Source organism: Pteropus vampyrus, unplaced genomic scaffold (genome assembly GCF_000151845.1).
Source record: "Pteropus vampyrus isolate Shadow unplaced genomic scaffold, Pvam_2.0 Scaffold135, whole genome shotgun sequence".
Lineage (NCBI taxonomy): Eukaryota > Metazoa > Chordata > Mammalia > Chiroptera > Pteropodidae > Pteropus > Pteropus vampyrus.
The window spans coordinates 3,936,711-3,960,017 of NW_011888916.1; the positions used below are offsets into that span (position 1 = coordinate 3,936,711).

At 35.1% G+C, this 23,307-nt stretch overlaps 1 protein-coding gene across 1 annotated transcript in view; it reads right to left on the minus strand.

The window, feature by feature from the left end:
- LOC105297200 (selection and upkeep of intraepithelial T-cells protein 8-like) overlaps positions 1-9,556 on the minus strand; it is a 35,656-nt gene extending 26,100 nt beyond the window's left edge. Inside the window, exons 1-3 of the mRNA XM_011367705.2 lie at positions 9,481-9,556; positions 5,296-5,643; positions 4,654-4,946 (exon numbers count right to left, since the gene is read on the minus strand). Coding sequence (XP_011366007.2) covers positions 4,654-4,946; positions 5,296-5,643; positions 9,481-9,556 — 717 coding nt within the window. The remainder of the gene's footprint in view (positions 1-4,653; positions 4,947-5,295; positions 5,644-9,480) is intronic.
- Between the last annotated feature and the right edge of the window lie 13,751 nt (positions 9,557-23,307).

Genomic DNA, 23,307 nt, shown 5'->3' on the forward strand with positions numbered 1-23,307 from the left:
TAATAATTTTTATTATGCTTGCTTCAGCAGCACATATACTAATAATTTTTATTGATTTGCAATGATAAGAAAGATTAAAATGCAGATTATTTTCATCATTGATAAAAGAGTGAAATCAAAACAAATACTTATAAATATTGCTTTCTGACTGTTGTGTCTATTTGTTTTTTCCTACTTCTATCCTTATTCCTTCTCAGATACTTTGCAGATTTCTCTTAATCATCTAAAGGACATCTAAAAGGTGAATGCTCCAAAATTTAGTTCTAGGGAATGATTTTTAATTTTTTCTATCTATTCTCACTCCTTTTGTGATTTTGTTCAGTTTCATTGTTTTAAATATGCTTCATAGGTTGAATTCACATTATGTCTCAAGCTTGGTTTTGTCCACCGAACTTTAAACTCATATCTAACTTCTAGTCAACATTTTCATTTGCAAGTCTTATAGGCATGGTCTTATCGCTAAAATACGCTCATCTCACAAACTTCCTCATCTCGGTAGATGAAAACATATCTTTCACAACTTGGGTCCCTAACCTTGGAATAATTCTTTATTCCCCTTTCTCTTTCATTACGTAGTCAATCAGTAAATCTCTTCAGCACTTTATTTAAAATATTTACAGAATCTTACCAACTCTTAGCATCTTTTCTGCTATATTTGTTTCCCAGATCATTGTTACAGACTCCTATCTGATCAAGGCAATGTTCATTTTTAAAAAATCTTTTTAAAAATATTTTTTATTTTTCAGTTATAGTTGGCATACATTATATTAGTTTCAGGTGTACAACACAGTGATTAGACATCTATGTAACTCACAAAGTGATGACTCCAATACATCTAGTTATCACAATATTACTGACCATATTCCTTATACTATACTTTATATACATGACTATTTTATAGCTACCAATTTGTACTTCTTAATCACTTCCCCCTTTCTCACCACTCCCCCAACCCCCTCCCATCTGGTAACCCTCAAAATGTTCTGTATCTATGAGTTTGTTTCTTTTTTTGTTTATTCTATTCTTTAGATTCCACATGTTTGTAAAATCATATGGCATTTGTCTTTCTCTATCTGACTTACTCTTCTCAGCACAATACCCTCTAGGTCCATTGTGAAAAATCTTTTTCCATCCCTTTACTTTCTGTCTGTGTGTGTCTTTTAATCTGAAGTGAGTCTCTTGTAGGCAGCCTATCTAAGGGTCTTGTTTTCTAATCCATTCAGCCATCCCTGTCTTTTGATTGGAGCATTTAATTATTTTTCATTTAAAGTACTTGTTGATAGATGTGTACTTATTGCCATTCTTTATTCATATTTTTGATACATACTTTTTTCTTCTTCTTAAAGAAGTCCCTCCAACATTTCCTGTAGTGATGAACTTCTTTAGCTTTTTCTTATCTGGGAAACTATTTGTCCTTGGATTCTATATGATAGCTTTGTTGGGTAATCTTGGTTGTAGGTCCTGGGTTTTCATCACTTTGAATATTTTGTGCCAACCCCTTCTGGCCTGCAATGTTTCTGGTGAGAAACTGTCAGTCTTATGGGAGCTCCTTTGTAGATTACTAATTGCTTTTCTCTTGTTGCTTTTAAGATTCTCTATTTGTATTTAATCTTTGGCATTTATGATGTGTCTTGGTGTGGACCTCTTTGGGTTCATCTTGTTTGATACTCTCGGAACTTCCTGTGGTTGTATTTCTATTTTCTTCACCAGGTCAGGGAAGTTTTCCATCATTACTTCTTCGAATAGGGTTTCAATTTCTTGCTTTCTCTTCTCTTTCTGGTACCCTTTGATGCGAATGTTGTTATGCTTGATATTGTCCCAGAGGCTCCCTAAATTATCTTCATTTTTTTCTTCTTGCTGTTCTTATTGAGTGTCCTCCACTACCCCAGCCTCTATTTTGGTGATTTAATTCTCTATTTCATCCACTCTGTTGATTCCCTCTGCATCTCAGATATTGTATTCTTCATTTCTGAGTGATTCTCTTTTATGTTTTCTATCTCTTTGTTAAAGTTCTCACTGAGTTCATTTACTCTTCCCCTAAGTTCATTGAGAATTCTTATAACTGGTGTTTTGAATTCTGCATCTGGTCTCCATTTTGTTGAGTTCTTTTTCTGGGGCTTTGTTCTGTTCTTTCATGTGGAACATGCATCTTTGTATCACCATTTTGGCTGCCTTCCTGTGTCTGTTTCTATGTATTAGGTGGGGCTCCTAAGTGTCCCAGTCTCAGTAGAGTGGCTTTATGTGGTAGGTGTCCTGTGGGGCCCACTGGCACAATCCTGGGAGGGGCCCAGCTGCAGGCCAAGTTTGGCCACAGCCTGTCACCTCCAGGGCCACCTGGTAAATGTCACCAAGCAATCCACAGATGGCTGCCACCTGTGCTGGGTTTATAGGTGCCTTGAGAGGCCAAGCCAGAAACTGAGGCTGACTGCCATTAGTGTGGGGCTTAGGGCTGCTCAACAAGAGGTACAGAAAACACCCAGGCCAGATGCTATTTCTTTGGTTTTTGTGAGCCTTGAGAGATTTTAGGAATGTCCACGCAAAAGCCAAGACAGGCCATTTGTATGGATTAAACCACTGGAAATGGCTTGGGCCCACAAATCTCAGGGAATCCCCTGGGCAAAGTGATTTGTGTTAATCAGATAGATGACAACTCAGGTCTGGTGGTACCTGTGTCCAAAGTCTGGGAGGAAGAAGGGTTCACAAAGGAACAATGGATACTGCCAGCACTTCTCTCTGGGAGAAAGACATCCCTTGAGCCCTTACCCTGAAGCCCAACAACTTGGTGTCTCCCTGTATGTCCCTGGTACTCCTCAAGCAGCTACTCCAGCACTGGTGCTCAGAGAGAATGAATCCATCAGTGAGTAAGGCCAGGTATGGGCCCTTTAAGAGGAACATCTCCAATTTCTGCAGCTTTCCATTTTGCTCATCCACAACTTCTGCTGGATTTCACTGCCAGAGGTTGTAGGAACTTCTCTTCCCAGCACTGGAACCCTGGGCTGGGGAGCCCAGTGTGGCCAGGAACCTCTCACTCCTCAGGTGGAGGAGGGGGCTCTGCAGCCAAGATAACCTCCTGATTCTTGATTGCCACACGCGGTTGTGAGACCAGGCCATTTCACCTCTCTGCCTCTCCTACTGGTTTGAGGTGACCTCTTATTTTTGTCATTAGTTGTATGTAGGGCTTCTGTTCAGCCAGACCTCAGATGCCTCTGCACGCTGATTGCTTTGTAGTTTCGTTATAATTTTGGTGTGGTTGTGAGAGGAGGTATACACAGTCTTTACCTTCTCTGCCATCTTGACCGGTCTCCGTAACATTCTTTTTCTTTTTCTTTTTTTTTTCAGTCCATTTTCTAATCTTCCAAGAGAATTGAAGACAATTTTTAAGAGAAAAAGTTGTGCCATCTGTCTAGAAAGAGACTCCCTGAAGTGACATCTGGAGACACATTACTCTGCTCCTGTAATCAAACTTTATTTTTTTTGCATAGGTGTTAGCTAAGGATACTTTAGCTAGGAGATGGCCTCTTCCTGTTTGGCCTTTGATGTCCACCCACTGGGGTTCTAAGGGGTGATATATTTATTGACCAATAATCAGGAAACCTGTGCTGTAGTTCCACATTTACTTACTGTTGCTTTGACTGGCTTCCCTCAACATCTGTCTGCCTGTAAATGACTATAATAACTCCCCCTTACTAAATTTTCAAGAAGTTTTAAAGATAGTATTCATACTGAATATTACATGACAACGAGCAAAGATATTTTACTTCTACTAATATATTTGAGAGCCACAAAAACCCAAGAAGTATGATTAGACTTATTTCTAAGATGAGAAAATTATAGTTAAGGGTAAGTGACATCCTTTAAGTCACTGAGCTAGAATCTTGTTGCGCTTACACATGAATACTGTGAATAAAAAAGAGGCTCTAATAAATCAGTAACCAAAAGTAACCTCAAAAGGCGATCTGATCATAAAGTCTTAACTGGGCAGGTCATGGTGGGCAGGTCATACCTCAGGCCTATGACTTCCTTAGTAAAAGATTTAACTTCACTTTAAGCAAGCCCCGTCCATTATTCTTGTGAATCTAGGTTAATACAACTTTGAAATGCCAGAGCAATCTTCTTTTTCAGACCCCTGGGAGTCATAATCACCCTTAAGGGAGCACACAATTTTGTTACCTATCCTATAATCTAATCATAGAGATTTCCCTGGCTTGCTTTCTTGCACCTTCTTGTAATCTTCCCTATGTTCTCTCTTTAATTACAAATGTATATATAACTAAACTGTAAAACTGACATTCTTGGGAGCATTTGAGATCTTGCTTCCTGGCACGTCATCAGTTTGGCTCAAATAAACTCATAAAAATTCTCTACAGGTTTGGACATATTTGTCAACAATAGTGTGAGGGTCTAATGAAATAATGAACTTTAAGTATCTCTAAAGTTGTAATGTGTATTTCAATTATGGGTCATCATTAACCTTCTTCTAATTTTTTTTCTTCTAAACCCCTCCTCTCAGCACTTGACAATATCTGTAGCACCAAAACCCATAACAACAATAAAGAGTCACATTCAAATGGTGCTTGATAATGTACGAAGCTTTTTAAGGTTAATTATCTCATTAATTTTCTCATGTCACTTTATTGACAACTGAACCCCTGCCGAATACTCACCAACTATGATGATATTTGTTTGTTTCCCTTCACCTATTAGAGGATTGCGAATGTAGCAAGTCATATTGCCCTGTGATCTGTTTCTGAGGAGAAGAGTCATCTCTATGTGGAATAATTTGGCTCCATCCTGTGAATAGGATTTTGATGAAGGTGGAACTACCTCTCCATTGTTGTCTCTCCACTCCATCTGGGGCTGTGGGAACCAACCTCCTGACTTACACTCCACCATGAGTCCATCAGCACTAGGAGTCTTTATGTGGATCTGTGTCTCCAAGCCTAATGCTGAGTAAACGAGACAGAAAGCAAGATAGTTATTACGTTGAGGTTGAGTTGAAAGTTGAAAGGAAAAAGTCTTATTATTTTTATGTTCTGCAATATAAGAAGGGGTCATACTCAAATCCTCATCTAAGCTACAAGTTAGATTATCTCTGTTCACTCATCACTGTCTATTCACTGCATAGTGTATTTACGCAGTAGGTATATGGGGTTTCCTCACTATTTATAATACTTGAAAAACTTTATAAAATAAAAAGACAAGAAATAAAAAGAAAAAATTTGATATTTTTTCTCGCATATTTCAGCTCATGGGGTCACAAGGCCATGGGTATACAATGTTCCACCAAAAACTTACCTGCCACACTGAGATTCATGCTGGCCACACCATGGAAATCACTATCTTTAAATGAACATTGGTATGGTCCATCATCAGAAACACTGATATTATGAAGTCTGAGAGTCAGTCTGCCCTCCCCAATGGCCTCTTTCACAAACTCTGTGCGATCCACATATTCTGGGGCAGCTTCTTCATTCACTTCTTGGCCACCTCTGTATAGATGAACAAGCTTGGATCGGTCACCCTTGAACCAGCATACCTCCATGTGTTTTGCACTTTGTGGTGGGAACAAGTGGCAGCTTAGCTCAGCCTGTCCTCCTACTATGGCCACCAAGTGTCCCGGGGAAGTGTTCACTGTCCAGTTTTCTGTAGCAAAAGACAGAAAACTAGAATAAATTTGAGGTCAACAAACATCTCCATTGGTACACACTGAAGGGCACATTGTATTTTTTCCATCTGACCTAGCCATTCTAAATGTCCAGCTCTGAATATATCCCCTCTGTTTAAATCAATAGTTTATTTTTTTGAAAAGACCAGTGTTACTACATTATTCTCTCTAAAATATACTCAGCTGGGTTCTGGGAAGATGGCAGTGCAGAAAGCAGCAAGTATCTGACTCCCTACTTAGACAATAATTACACTGAAACTATTGTAAAACTCTGGAGTCTATTGAGGGCCTTCAATTTCAGGGGAGAGCTTGAATGGTAAATTGCATTAATTTTGGTCAATTTCAGTGCATATCACAGTAACAGCTACCCATTCCCCACCTTCAGCTGTCCATGGAGCAACTTTCACATAGCTTATGGGAGCCAATGTAGGCAAAAAGGACTCTGTCCTTCAAATATTGGGTATTTGTGTTGTGATTGCTGATTGCTGCTTCCAATCACAGAGATTGGAAGACAAAGAAGCAAGTAGCCAGTGCTGTTGTACCTTTCCTTATTTTTCGAGCCCCTTCCCTCTAACTGAAGTGATATCCAGGGAATTTAAAGGATCAACATCCTTTCATCCACCCCTTCATTTTTATCTTTTTCCCTTTTGGGATCCAGAAATTAAAGATTAAAACATTCAAAAGCAAATGCTCTTGGGGGAAATTAGAAAGTGACCATGCATGCCCAGGAAAAAAGACAGGCTCAGAAAAGACCTGAGGAGATATGAACTTTACGCCTCAGGCTGAAGCTTGCCACACAGCCTACAACAGTAAAACAAAGCAAAAACAATAAAGAAAACAATAACAAAAAAGCCAGCAAATCCTGGAGAAGGAGGATAATATGACTTTGAGTTTACACACTAGAGTCAAATATCCAGTATCCAATAAAGGTAAATACATGAGCAATTATAAAAGCTATTATTATTTTAATAGTGGTTTCCAACTTCACTTTTTGTTTTCTATGTGATTTAAGAGATTAATACATTAAAAAGAAATAGTTATTAGTCTAAAAGCTAGCATTTTTGTAACTTTGGTTTATAGGTCCACATTTTATATTTTATGAGACTAATGCATTTAAAAGAATTAATTTATGTCTTAGGGAACACAATGTATAAAAATGTAATTTTGTAACATCAACAAGTGAAAAAAGTATGCATAGAGAGCAGTTAAAGAAATAGAGTTTTTGTATGTTATTGAAGTTAAGCTGTTATACATTCTAATTAAAGTGTTATAATTTTAGGATGTTAAATGCAATCACCATTATAACCACAAAGAAAATAGCATTAGAATATATAAAATAGGGAATCAGGAAAGAATTTAAATGTTTTAATACAAAAAAATCAATAGACACAAAAGAAGAAAGTAATGAAGAAAATGAGGCACAATAAAGCTATAAGGCAAAATAAATTAAAAGTGACAAAAATAAGTTATTACTTTAAATGTAAATGGATTAAACTCTCCAATCAACAGAGTTAGCAAAATGAATAAAAACACATCATCCAACCATAAGCTATCTACAAAAGACCCATTTTAGAGCCAAAGACTCAAATAAAGTGAAAATGAAAGGATGGAAAAAGATAATCCAGGCGAAAGGAAAAGATAACGATGATTGCACATTATGAATATATTTAATATTACCGAACTGTATACCTAAAAATAGGTAGTTAGCATTACTTTATGTGTATTTTACCACAATAAAAATTTATACTTGATAGAAAATAAAACCACACATGGCGAAAAAGATTATGAACAAAGAACAAGGGCAACAAATAGAAAACAGTAACAAATATGTTAGATATTCATCCAAATAAATTGATAATCACTTTAAATGTCAGTGGTCAGTTAAAAGACAGAGGGGGCAGGAGGAAGGTAGATAGGGTAAAAGGAGTTAAATGTGCAAAACTGGAAGTTATGTAAATAACATCAAGTGAATAAAAAAAGTTAAAAAAAAAAGAGATTGTCAAAGTGAGTCAAAAACAAGACCCAATGTTGTCTACAAGATATCCACTTTTAATGTAAATGGTTTCAGTTTTACAAGAGAAAAAGTGTGACATATACAAAACAGGGAATGTTATTTAGCCTTTAAAAAGAATAAAATCATGTCATATACTAAAGCATAAATGAACGTGGAAAAGAATATATTAAACTGAATAAGCCAGTCACAGGAGGACAATGGGAGCTTAAACTCTTAGTAGTTGTATTGTAATTGAAAAATAATTATAAAGCAAGATCAGTGAGTCTCCTTACCTCGAGAGAGAGACACAATTTCATTTATGTTATCTGGCTTCCTCAAGTCCTTTGTTAAAACTGGTGGAGTATAAAATGTGAATAGAAAAATAAATATGGGGCCAGTTTTCCAGTCGTTATTATCTGGCTTTCATTCTGTACTCTTGGGAGACTCACTGACCAAATATTAATAAAATCAAGCTTATAGCAATGACTTTATTATCAAAAACAAGCAAACGAACAAACAAACAAATAAATAAAATAATTCCACTTATATGAGGTATCTAACATAGTCAAACTCATAAAAGCATAGAGTAAAATGATAGTTTTCTTTGGCTGGAAGGAGGGGACAATGGGGGGTTGTTTTTCAATGGGTATTTTAAAAAATAACACTATACTGTTTTATGGGGGAATGCAAATACCTTATAATAACCAAGATTTCCTAGTCTCTCTCTCCAGTCCCTTGCATCATCACTGTCATTATTTCAGTTATTCATAAACTATAATCATTGATTACACTGTTGTTAATTATTTTGAACAAACTATTATTATCTTTAGATGAATTAATAATGAAAAAATGAAAGTTTTAATGTTGCCTTTATTTATTCCTTTCCTATTGCTCTTCTTTTCTTTATGAGCTCTGGTTTCCTGACCTGTATCATTTTCCTTCTCTGTGAAGAACTTTTTCTTTTAAGTTCTATAAGTGAGCTGTTTTTTTATCCCTCAGGCTTCTTTCAAGATTTTTTTTCTTTTTCTTTCATTTTCTACAGTTTTAAAATGATATGCCTCGATGTACTATTTTAGTATTTATCCTGCTTAGTGTTCTCTAAGCTTCCTGGATCTATGATTTGGTTCTTGACATTAAGTTAGGAAAATTCTCAGTTATTACTATTTGAAATATTTTTTCTATTCCTTTCTCTTTTTCTTCTTCTGTTATTCCAGGTATATAATATATATCACATTTTTTTTTGTAGTTGTCCCACAGTTCTTGGATTTTCTCTTCTTTTTAAAAAACTATTTTCTTTTTTTTTCTTTTTTTAGTTTTAGATGTTTCTATTGATGTATCTTCAAACTTATAGATTCTTTCCTCATTTGTATCAGGAGGTGATTTTTCTCCAGTATTCATCGTGAGAACCTAGTAAAAATCCTGGAGGCAAAATTCACAAAAGTGAGTTCTCTTATGACTAGGCCTTCTTGGAATTTTTAACTCTCATCAGAGTTGACTACACTGAGCCTTCAGCAATTCAGTAATTACAGTTTATATCTTCCTACCTTGGTACTGCTTCCCACAGAGGTTTCTGGTCTGGGAGGTTGTGAGTCTCTAACTCTCTACTTGTCTAACTTACCCATTTTGGGAGAAAGGGGTAGCAGTTTGTTCTGTGACCTCACTTCTCTATTGGACCTAAAAATGAGTTGTTGACTTTTAGGGTTGTTTTTTTTTTTTTCAGCTTCTTTACTTGATTTTTTTACATACTGGACTGAACACTAGAAGTTTGTCTTAGGTTCTTTCCATCATTGTGACTCAGTAAGAAAAAAACAGATGTTCTTACCTGACGTTGATATCATCACTTGAAGAAGCAAGCTCACATAGCACCCAAAAAAAGAAAAGGATTTAGGCTTCCTCATGCCTGCAAAGAAGACAAGAAAATTTCATGTACCTTGACAATTCCTATTCAAAATGCAATACTGAATAGGAATTGTCAAGGTACATGAAATTAAATCAAGAACATATAGAGGGACCACCTCAAGATTCTCCTTGCAGAGTATAACTCCTTTCAGTGCTCAATAAAATGACCATACCCTCCCAAAGGGTTCTGAGCAAAAGAAGCGTTCTCAGTCCCTCTCTCTCACTAATTCACACTCTGCTGTTTATTTCTCTTTCACTCTGAGACCTAACATACTAAGTGAACATCTTCTCTAACAGGTGTAACAAATGGAGCAGAAAAAATATTCTAAGTGAATGAATGGGGGAAAGAACAAAAAATGATAAGCACAAAAGCATAAATGCCTGAATGTGCATGGTAAAATAAGGAAAGTATATTTTGAATTCATGTCCTTGAACAAGTAAGGTGAAACCAAATTGCAGTAGAGATAAAAGAGCTTGTTAATATTTTTATACATTATTTATTTTTTAACAAGAAAAGCTGTTGAAATATTAACTGGACATTCTGTGTTCTATCTGGCAATTCTACTCTAATTCATAGTCACAAATGTGACTTGATTCACAGGATCAGTAAGTAAAAAAAAAAAAAATTACATAAAAACAACAACAATAAAAAGTGGTTAAACACTATATTTTTTAAAGGGAATTATAGGACTTTATTCAAATGATAGCCATGTGCTAAAGAAATGAGTCAAGATCTGAAGGAAGAAATTCCTTTGGTCCTATCTACTTTGGAAAAAAATTTGAGAGGCCTATTTGACCTATATAAAGCCAATGTGAAAAAACATTTAAAGTAATGGTGCTTTATATTTTCCTATTTTACATATCTGACACATACGACAAATGCTTATCAGCAACACTGGCCCATTAGACTATTCACATCCCAGTGTGGGAAGGTAGGCTGGCATATGACTCAGAAAGTCAGATTACAATTTCCAAAGAAATATAGTAATCAATAAATGACTCATAGTTATTTGGTATCTCTCTCCTTTACCATTATGTAATATACTCAGCAGTAAAAAGGAATGAACCATTTTACACACATGTGTGAATTTTTAATTTTTTTAGTTATTATTGTGGTTTAATTTCAGAACCTGGCCATTTCAGTTTTCTCTTTTTAATTTTTCAATTAGAGTTGACATTCAATATTATTTTATATTAGTTTCAGGTGTATAACATGTATGAATCTTAAAAGGATTGTGCTGCGTTAAAGAAGTCAGACAGAAAAAATGGATCATACTGTGTGATTTCATGAATATAAAATTCTAGAAAGTGCAAGCAATCTCTATAAAAGTAGATTAATGGTGTCTGAGGACAGGAAAATGTAGAGAAGGGAACAATTACAAAAGTGCATGACTTTTCCATCACTTTTGGGAGTGATGGATATGTTTATCATATTGATTAGAGATTGTTTTACAAGTATATACACACAAAACTTAAATACTCACCTTAACCATATGTAGTTTATTATATGTCAATTATACCTCCATAAATTTGATATTTTGTAAAGTCTACTTTTAAAAATACAATGAAAAATATTAGCAAAAACCTATTTATATTTATATTTAATAACTATACCATTAATATAGTTATTGGAGCTATTTATATTTAATAACTATAACATTTATGTCAAGTCTAAAACATTGGCATCACAGTCAGTTTTCTTTGACTTCTTTAAAGAAAAGAGACTGGAGAAGGAGCACCGTTTCTGGGATTTAGGGCAGATAGAACCAGTTTTCAATTATTAGCAATCCAATACTAAAATTTGAGAGTAGACCTTCTCTTTTGAAACACTCAACTGCTTGTTAACTTTCTCAATCCCAGATATCACTATTCTGTGATAAAAAGATTGGCAAGGTATCACGGAATTAGAACTAAAAGAACCATTAACTCTATGCTTTAGGAGGTGGGATATAGCCTTGTCACCCATCATTTATAACAGTTCACTTACTTAAGCTCCAGAATCCAGAAAAAAACTTCTTTCCAGGTCCTTCAGAAAGCCACCTCAATGTCTGAAGGTAATTCAGCAGTGCTCTTCCACCAATGGCTGGTAATAGATACGTTACAAAAGGATATTCTGTTTGCCAGAGCGTCTGTCTACCTATGGCATGCCAGCGGAACTTTATTTCCTGACCATCTGAAATCAATATCCTTTCATAGGAAAAACAGCGAGGCGTCTGTTTCACATATGATAAAATCTCACATCCATTTGCAGCTGTACCTTCCGTCGCCCAAAAGAACTCTGTGTTATGTTTGCAAAGGACAGGTCTTAACATGACATGCCTTAGCCTGAGATGATATCTGAACCAAGGAGGCTTTCTTTATGTATTTTCCCATGGATCTTTCCTTGACATCATGAGAATGCTGGGATGAACGTAAGGGGAATTCTTGCTCTTATTAATAGTTATATGCCCTTTAAGTTATCTTTGCAAATACAGTTTAGAGTTTCATCTTACTCATCCACCCCCACTGAATATTGTCTTTTCTACTTCCTCACTCCAGTTGTTTTTTCTTCCCGAAAACCATATTACATTCAATTTAGAGAAAAGCACAGAACGAGCACTCAGAAAATAATTTTCAAAGCTTTATTATTATTAATATTAAACAAACAATGCAATTTTTAAATTAAGAGGAAACTGGATGAAGCTAAGATAGTCTGTGCTGGAAATAATCTGATCCATAGGGGACTTTTAATGATTGCATTCCTAAAAGGGATCTGGACATAGACCGCTGGTACCACAAAGTACGAGTATAAATGAGGTTTATGGAGAACAGAACTTATAAGCTTATAAGTAGAGGACCACAGGCAAACCTCTGAATTCTCCTTTCCCCACAGAAAACTGTCCTTAGGCCAGGCATGGCTGAACCGCAGGTATCAGGGCCAGTGTTCCCTAGAGAGGAACCCCCTCCTGCTGTAATGCTCTACTTTTAAGGGAGAAAAAGTAAGAAACTTTTATGTGATTCTAAAACAAAATTGGCTTCAGAGTTAAAGAAGGTCTAGTCTTAGACTGGTTGTGCTAACTCAGACCTACTGATCTCTGCTGAGCTACTAAAGGGGGAGGGTTGGAAATGAGCCTCCAGGGCCATCTAGATGTCCTCAGTACATCTTTGATACTTGAAGTGAATTTTTTTTTTCCATTGTAAATCACTGCCTGGGGGACACGGAAAGGCTGTTTGGGGTCAGCCCTCTATTCACCCCATGCCTCAAGACTCTACCCACATTTCTGCCTGGGACTACTTAAAGCTGAGTTCTGTCATCTGCCCATGCCACCCGCCTTCCACACCTCAAATTTGGCAGGACTAACCTGTTCTTGGACCAGAGTAGAAAGTTTCACAGGAATCCAAAAGTTGCTCTTCTTTCATCCACAGGAACTTTAGAATCACATAACAATTTATAGTTTCAAGAACTGCTGGGATATTGATGGAAAACAATTGATGTATTGAGATTTCCAGGTGTGAATAAAGCAACCATAAATGACATTCTAAGAGAAACAATGCACAGCATCAACAGATCAAAGCAACATATTTCTAGGAGGAAGAAAAGCCCCTGGATGAAGCTTTGAATAAAGCCCTTATGGGTCACCTTGAGGGAGTTGCTTTGGCTGTATTAAAATTCCAGCCCAGTTGGGTGCTGATGAACTCTATACTGCCATGAAAGGCCTTGGAACTGATGAAGACACTCTGAAATTTGGCACGAAGAACTAACAGAGAAATCAGAGAAATTAACAGTCTATACAGAAGAACTGAAGAAAGATCTGGGTAAAGACATCACTTCAGATATATATGTGGATTATCAGAAAATAAATGTTGGCAAAAACGTGGAGAAATTGAAACCCTTGTGCACTGTGTGGGAATGTAAAATGGTACAGCATCTCTGGAAAACAGTATTGTGGTTCCTCCAAAAATTAAAAATAGACTTATTATAAGATCCAGAAATTTCATTTCTGGGAATGTATCCAAAAGAACTGAAAGCAGGATCTCGAAGAAGTGTCGTACGTCTGTGTTCATAACTGCATTTATTCACAACAGCTAAAGTATACAGATGCTCCTCCACTTATGATGGGCTTATGTCCCAATAAACCCATTGTAAGTTGAAAATATAGTTAAGTTAAAATGCATTTAATTCACTTAACCTACATCATAGCTTAGCTTAGTCCACCTTAAACGTGCTCAGAACACTTATGTTAGCCTACAGTTGGGCAAAATCATCTACCACAAATCCTATTTTATAATGCCACGCATCAGGAAAGAGTTTCATATTCCATATTGATAGCCTTGGAAAAGATCAAAATTCAAAATTCAAAGTACAGTTTTCACTGAGAGAATTTCACTTTTGCATCATCGTAACATCAAAAAATATTGTCAAACCATCTAAGTTGTGGATCGTCTGTAGAAGCAACCCAAGTGTCCATTGATGGAACAGACAAGCAAAAAGTGGTGTACACATACAATGCAATATTTTTCAGCCTAAAAAAGAAGAAAATTCTGATGTAAGTTAAAACATGGAGGAATCTTGAGGACATTATGCTAAGTGAAATAAACCAATGGTATAAAGACAAATACTGTATGATTTCATTTACATGAGGTACCTAGAGTAGTAGAATTCATAGACAGAACATAGAATGGTGCCTGCCAGAGGCTGGTGGGAGAAGGGAATGGGATTTATTGTTTAATGGGTATAGAGTTTTAGTTTTGGAAGATGAAGAGTTCTCGAGATGAATGGTGGCGATGGTTCCACAACAGTATGAATGTACTTAATCATTGAACTATACATTTAAAAATGGTGAAAGCAATAAATTTTATGTTATGTGTATTTTATTTTAAATTGGGGGGAAAAAAAGATTAAAGACTTCAGCCTACCTTAACTTAATTCATTGCATGGAATGATATGGCAATTTTAATGTTAGCCCAACAAAAAGTTACTTAGCTTTTCATGGTAAAATTAAATTCTAGCTGAATAAACAAAATTTTAGGATGGAGAGTTCTAAAATAACATAAAGTTATGCTCAGGTAAATGTAATCCCTCCATTCATTTTATGCTTTTTATCTTGTTCTCACCCTCATTAGCCTCTTATTTATCACTTATTCCATAAATTCTGGCATGTTATTAACAGTCTTTGCTATTTTGTATTGCTAGTTTTTTTTTGATTTATTTTCTTTTTGGATCAAAATTTGAATAGGAAAAGACTTTACATTTTTTTCTTTCAAATTTTCCCAGTTTTTATGATTTGGCTGTTTGTATCTTTGTTAACAATTTCTCTTTTTATGGCATTTGATCAGACACTTTGTTCTTTACCATTTCTTCTTCAGAAAATTTAGCAAGGTTTTTATTCCTGGATTAACAAAGAATCGGAAATGAGGTTAATACTCAATAAATGTTAAAAATAATCATGAATTTTAGATAAAGCTCAATTGCCAATGTGTAGATGTTGGATTAAATGATGGGACTAGAAAAATTTTATTCAGAGAGACTATTTTAGGCAAATATTACTGTAATATAGTTGAGAACTTGTACACAAAAATCAAGTAAGAGTCCGTGGTATACTTATTTTATAAATATCCCACATGGTCTTTAAAATAATAAAAATAGCAATATTCAAAAAATGCTCAGTGGCTTCTGCTTGCCAAGTATTGTATCCAAGGTCCCACAGCCAGTAAACAATAAAATAGGATTAAAATTCAAGATTTGTGTGACTCTCAAATCTGTGCTATTTCCACAGTGCCTAACTTCCTCTTTAAAAAAAAATCACTCAAAAATCTCTTCCCTGTTATCTATAAATTCTATATTTTTTCCCATATGTTATACGTGCCTTTTCATTTTCTGTCTGCCAATAATCAGTAGGTAACCATGGATAATATACGCACACCACTCAGCACACATTTTCTCACTTAGTATCTATAACTTTGTGTAGGAGTTTTCTTTGAAATCAAGACCTCAGACTATTTACTGAGGAGAAGGGGAATTCACCCTTCCTTTTAATAAACCAACCCGGTACCTGAGAAAATACATCCTACTAAACAGCCTATAAATCCATACTTGCAAAACCAATTGGCACAAAACTATAGGAAGTTCATTCACAATGAACAGCATTAACAGATGGAAGGGTAAATCCAACGTCTGTATGTAATAAGAAGAGGAATACAGAGCTTAGAGTCTGAGAATCTATTTTTGGAATCCCACCATGTGATCAGGAATAAAACATTAAATCTTTGAGTCTGTTTCTTTATCTTTATAGTAGGAATATGGACCTTACAGCCAAACCTCTGAGGGCATGAAAGTCAAATATTTTCTTAGGAAACTAGATTCCCTAAGACAATGGTTAAAGACACATAATTCCTGGTAATAGAAAAATATGGCAATACAGGAAGATGATTTCACACAGTACCACCCATATAATCCAATTAAAGAGTTAATATATTCCATAGCATGTAGAGACATGCTGTCTTTATCCATTTAACTGTTGATAGACACTTAGCTTGTTTCCATACCATGGCTATTGTGCATACTGTTGCAATGAACATGGGAGTGCAGATTATCTCTTCAAGGTCCTGATTACAAATCTTTTCAATAAAGACCCAGGACTGAGATTGGTGTATCATAGATAATTCTATTTTTAATGTTTTGAGGGATATCCATACTGTTTTCTATGGCTGCTACAACATTTGACATTCCCACCGACAGTGTACAAAGTTTTCAATTTCTCCACAATCTTTATAGAAATCCTATCATTTACAACAACATAGATAAATCTGGAGGACATTATACAGAGTGAATGAAGTTAGTCACAGAAAGACAAATACCACAAGATTCCACTTAAATGAGGTATCTAAAATAGTTAAACCAATAGAAGCAGAGAATACAGTACTGGTTGCCAGGAGCTGGTTGGGAGTAGGTGGGAGAAATCATTTTTATTCAATGTGCTTAAGGTTTCAGTTAAGCTAAATAAATAAATTCTAGAAATCTGCTGTACAATATAATGTCTATTTTCGACAATGAGATATTGTGCCCTTCAAAATTTATTAAAAGTGTAGGCCTCATGTTAAGTGTTCTTACCACAAAAAAACAAACATAAAACAAAAAGACACAAGGCAACTCTGGGAGGTGCTGGCTATGTCTGTTACCTTGATTACTGTGATGGTATCACAGCTGTTTGCATAGGCCAAACTCATCAAATTGTACACATTGAATATGTGCAGTTCTTTGTATATCATTTATTCCTCAATAAAGCTCTTTAAAATGGGTTAATGGTTAAGTTAAAGTGCTTGTTCTCCAAAATTATTGACAGAAATGTTGCCTCTTGGTACCAAGATTCTTGGCTCGATCATACTTTAGTCTAGGTCTTGAACCTTCTCCTAGGCCAATCTGTGCTCTTCCTTACAAAACTGAGCTTTAGCAAGAACCCTGCTAAGTCATTTTAACCACAATCACTCACCCTTGATATCTGGTCACCCTCAATGTCTGACCAGTGACTTCCTCCATCATCCGCTACATGATATCTAATCGCTCCGACTTGTCTTCAGCAAAGAATCCTGTTAGGTTGGTTTAGTCAGAAACCCCTTACTCCTCATGTTTCCTCTTAGTAATTTCCATTCAATGATTTCCACTCTGCTCCTTGGCTATAAATTCCCACTTTCCCATGCTATATTTGGAGTTGAACAATCTCTCACACTGTAAAATACCATTGCAGTGGTCCCTATACCTATTATAGTGGTCCTGAATAAGGTCTGCCTTACCATCTTTAACAGTACCATGCTGGCTCCCTTGGGGTTATACTTTGGCACTTAATCCTGGTGGTCTTCAATATTCTGCTCATGTATCCTCTACAAAGATTTGAGCAACTCTGTATTCTCTTAGAAACCTACATTAATAGAATTTTATACAAACTAAAATAGCTGCAAAACATATAATTTCCATTTTTTGGTAAGTACTGGTACTTCCAAATAAATCTTCCTAAGAATATTTTATATTGATATGAATATTTGGGCTTAATATTTTATTGAAGACCCTATCATAATTTTCTTCTACAAAGTTATAAATTAGTTTTATACTTATGACCATAGATTAAAAATTCTCCTTTATTGATTTATTATCATAACTTTTTTATCAGAATACAATTGACAAAACATTAAAAACTTATCAATTTTGATAAGTAATATATAATTTAAAAAGTAAAATTTTATTAGAAACAAACCTTTTAATAATAATACTGGCCTGTTGTAAAAAGGAATTTATCATTGAATTAATATTATTTATGGATAACATAAAACAGGGTCTAGCAGCAATTCTGTACCTATCTGTAGTGGTTAATTTTATGTGTAAGCTTGGCTAGGCTATGGCACTAAGGTGTTTAGTGAAACACCAATGTAGATATTGCCATGAAGGTATTTTTTAGATGTGATTAACATTTACATCAGTAAACTGTAAGTAAAACTAAATAGTTTTCACAATGTGGTTGGGTCTTATCCAATCCGTTGAAGGCCTTAAAAAGAGACTGAAGTTTCCTAAAGAAGAAACAAATTGGTCTGAAGGTGTAATATAGAAATCCTGCCTGTGTTTCCAGTTTGCTGGCTTCTCCTGCAGATTTTGGACTCAAGACTGAAACATCAAATTTTACCAGAATCTCTAGGCTCCTGGCTTGATTTTGAATTTGTCAGCCCTCACAATAATCACATGAGCCAATTTAAATATTACATATATTCATGATAGATAAAGATAGATAGACTAACCAAGACACTATCAAAAATTAAAATTAATATAATTCCTTCTCCCTGACCTCAGTGATAGAAAGATTAAAAGTATTTTTCCATCCCTATTTTAAGCAGTACCGAGATCAGATATAAGTACTTGCTTTTGAAATTAAGACAACGACTCAACTAAAATAGCTTACTTATAAAGACTAACAAAGTTTTTAATCAAAACTTTAACACTCTTACCTCACTGTTCCCATCACTCTACAGTTCTGCTCAATCTTAACCAGTTCATCACCTGGAAAGACCCATCTTAAAATTACTGAGCCCATGCCCTAAATCTTAAAAAAATCTTGCTTTATTTGCTAGATTAGCAGTTTCTCTGTTAGTCATTTGGGAATGTAAGATTGACATCTTTATTGTATTTTTACAGATATTAATGCTGATAAATATTTCCCAGAAACTAACAATAGTGCTCAATTTCTAAAACTCAATTGGAGAAAATAAACTAAACCAGAAGTTATTTCTTCAAAAAAGATACGATTAACAAATCTTTGGCAATATTGATCAGGTGTGTGTGGAGGACATAGAGAGTAAGTAAGAATAAGCAATATTAAGATTGCAGATCACAATTTAATTGCAAAAATGGGAACTATAAAGATAATAAGATGAAAAGAATGATAGTATACCAATATATTTGAAACAGATGAAATGAAGAAATTCACAGAAAAGAAATCAACTAGTTATGGCAGAGACTACAAATTCTCCTACAATATCTGGTATCCTTTTCTTCTATCTTACTAGAACCCTTGATTTTTAGGTGAGTACATAGCCAAATGGAATACAAAATACGCTGTTCAGCACCCCTTGCAGCACTGTAACCTGATGAGACTAAATCTTAGCCAATTAAATATTAAGTGTAAATGGTGGTCCTGCTCCAAGGAAGTATCCATCCACAAAGAGAGATGTGTTCCCTTCTCTCTCCTTTGTTCCTTTTGCTTAGATAATTTCCTGAACCGCAAGATGGAACCCACATATTAAGAATGGAAAAACAACATGACAGAAAAAATTTAAGTTACTGGTCATTGTGGAAGGGACTTGATGTATCTGTGAGAGAAAGAAAGAAACTGTTATCTTGTTTAAGCCATAGTCACTTAGAGTCTATGGTAATCTGCATCTAAACTTAATTATACAAAAAAAATTGATGAATTGGATTTCATCAAAATTTAAAACTTCTTATCAAAACACCATTAAAAAATAAATGGGAAAAACTTAGACCAAAAGAAAATAATTTGCAACATATCCATCTGACAAAAGGTTTTTTATCCAGAATATATAAATAACATCTACAAGTCAATAATAATTTTTAAAACTAAAAAGGGGCAACAGATTTAAAAAAGACGCTTCAAAAAAGAAAATATCTGAATGGCCATAAGAATACTAAAGCGTGCTCAATATTACTATGTATCAGGGAATATCAAAGTAAAATACAGTGATATTTCACCGCAGAACCACTAAAATAGCTAAAAACAAACAAACTAACAAACAAAAACTAATAACCAGAAATGTTGGCAAGGATGTGATAACAGGACCTCCCATACATTGCTATTGTGTCAAAGATCAGCAGTTTCTTATCAGCATACACCTACCCAATGACCCAATGATTCTACTCTCAGGTATTCATCCAAGAGAAATAAAAAGATGTCCATGAATCTCTTTGTATAATAATGTTCATAGAAGTCATTCATAATAACTAAAAGCTACAAGTAGTCCATCAACAAGCAAATGGATTAATCCTATGTGTCACCATACACCAAAATTAACTCAAAATGGATCAAAGACCTAAATATAAAACCTGAAACAATAAATTGCAGGGAAGAAAGCATAGGTACTAAACTCATGGACCTTGGATTTAGAGAGGATTTTATGAATTTGACCTCAAAGGCAAGGGAAGTAAAAGAAAAAAGTAAATGAAAAGGACTATATCAAACTAAAAAGCTTCTGCACAGCAAAAGAAACCATCGACAAAACAAAGAGACAACCAACTGAATGGGAAAAGATATTTGCAAACAACACCTCTGATAAGGAGCTAATACCCAAAATGCACAAAGAACTTACACAGCTCAACAACCAAAAACCAAACAATCCAATTAAAAAATGGACAGAGGATCTGAACAGACACTTCTCTTAAGAAGACATACAAACAGCCAACAAATTTATAGAAAGATGCTCAACTTCACTAGCTGTTAGGGAAATGCAAACCAAAACCACAATGAGGTACCAATTCACAACCATTAGAATGGCTAGTATCAACAAGAAGAGTAATAATAAATGTTGGAGAGGCTGTGGGGGAAAAGGAACCCTCATACAGTGAGGGTGAGAATGTGAATTGGTGCAGCCACTATGGATAACAATATGAAGTTTCCTCAAAAAATTAAGAATAGAATTACCATATGACCCAGCAATCACTCTTCTGGGTATCTACCCCAAAAATTTGAAAACATTTATCCATAAAGATACATGCACTCTAATGTTCATTGTAGCATTATTCACAGTAGCCGAGACAAAGAAAAAAACAGAGTGTCCTTTGATAGACGACTAAATAAAGAAAATTTGGTACATATATACAATGGAATATTACTCAGCCATAAGAAGAGATGAAATACTGCCATTTGCAACAACACGGGTAGATCTTGAGAAAATCTTGCTAAGGGAAATAAGTCAGACAGAAAAAGTTAAGGACCATATGATTTCACTCATATGTGGGATATAAAACTTAAAGCAACAAACAAGGGAAAGTGGGGAGGGAGAAAGGTAGATAAGGATAAAAAAGGGTCAAAAATATAGTGACAGGAGATTTGACTTTGGGTGGTGAACATACAATGCAATACACATAGGATGTATTTTTGAATTGTACACTTGAAATTGTACACTATATAATTTTATTAACCAATGTCACCTCGATAAATTTAATAAAAATGACTAAATAAAATATGCCTTGATTATAAACAAATAAGTGATTCCACTGATTACCTCAGTGTTTTAGGGGTCCGGAAAGAAATCAGTTGATAATCGGTTAGCCCAGAATGGGAAATTTTCCACTTCTCACTAACTTTCCTTTCCTAAGGATATTTACACTGTAGTGTAGTGTCTCTACACTACATTAGAATCTCCTTGATCATTGCAAGAGCCCATTCTTGAGGTATGAGTCAGAAAGAGACAAAGAATAAAGAGACAAATATTGACTAGGGGAAATCCTAGAGTTTTATTTTTAAACATCGGTCAAAGCAACAGTAAAACATGACAGGCTGTTTGTATACAAAAAGATTCTCTATAAAGAAAATCCCAAAGAATCACAAAAATAAAACAAAAACAAACTTGTGAAACTGATAAGCAGTTATAGCAAGTTCGCAGGATACATGGTTAATATACGAAAATTGATTTATTTTAGATCTATCTTTGCAAATCCTGTAAATATGTAATTATTTCAAAATAAAAATTCTTAAATGGAAAAATTACTCTCATTAACTACAAATATCCAAAATCTTGCTTAGCTTTGATAAATTAAATGCTGATAGTTCACCAAATGACATCAAGAATTGATGCTGCACTTTATGAGATTTATTGATAGGACATAAGCCAAGAAATTCACAAAAACATTTGAAAAATGCGATTATTTATTTTAACATTAACTTATACTGAAACATACACGCACTGACACACCAGTAGCCCCATGTCTCAAAGAAAATGACTACGATCATGTTGGTATATTTTCATCCAGTATTGTGTGTGTGCTAAAGACAGGTGTTTCTCAAACTTTAGTGTGCATAGTGATTAGAGAAGTGAAAACACAAACACTGGGCTCTACTCACAGAGTTTCTGGTTCAACGGGTCTAGGCAGAGTCCAATAATTTGAATTTCTAAGAAGTTTCCAGGTAATACTGATACTATCGATACAGAGGTACGCTTTTTGAAGAATTGAGAAACACCTTAATTTTACTTTCCTTTTTTTTACACTCCATAACCTATATTATGAAAATCTTTATTTTACTCTTCAAAAAATGTAAGTAAGTTCTAAATTAATTGAGAAAATAAAACTAAATAGTAAGAGACACAAGAGACCAAAAATAACCTTCGCTAAACTAAAAAAAAAACACCTGGTATGAGAAAATGCACCTAATATCGATGGACAAGTGAATTTCTAAATACTAAATCCAAGAACCAGGCAGACCTATCCAGACCCATCACTTGAGCCTTTCACTACTAGAGATTCCCACATGCCCAAGGGCAACTGAGAGCAAAGTTCTTTGTGGGCTGTTGACTCCAGAGAGAAGTCTGTGACTATCTCCACAATGGATAGGAAACAGCAATCTTTTATGACACTCCTATTCCCACCTTCATTAGGCTATTCCACAAAGCACCAAATTTCAGGCCTCTTCCTGTCAAGGTCCATGTGGGACAACTGGTAAACCACAGACTTCGCTCCCAGAAAACTCATGTTCCCAAACTCATGCCCAATTAATAACTTTATTTTTTTATTGCCCAAGTTCTGAAATAATTGAGAAAGAATATGAAAAAATAAGGAAGACTGTAGCTTAAGATATCATCTTTATAAATCACTGGTATAAGATAAAGTTAGCTTATGGGTGAGTGGACGATTTAATGATGAACTCCAGTATTTGGCTAATTTATCTGCCCTGTTACAGGCAGTGATAGCCTACTCCCACAGAATCAGAGATTTCACTGCTCAACTTACCCCACAGCTGAAAGCAATTGAGAATACATTTTCTCTGTCAGTTGCCAATTCTTTAGATAGATGAGACGTTTCAGGACACAAACTCCTTTCCTGATGCCAAATTTATACCATGGAAGTATGATGAGGAGTAAGTGAAGGGGTAGAGAGAGGCCAAGGATATTATTCTAGTAATAGCAAAAGCCCCTTTCACAAGAAAGTAAACCTCAAGAGTTGGGAAAAATCCAGTCCTCAAAACTACCACCACCATCTCTCCCCACCCCAATATTGTTA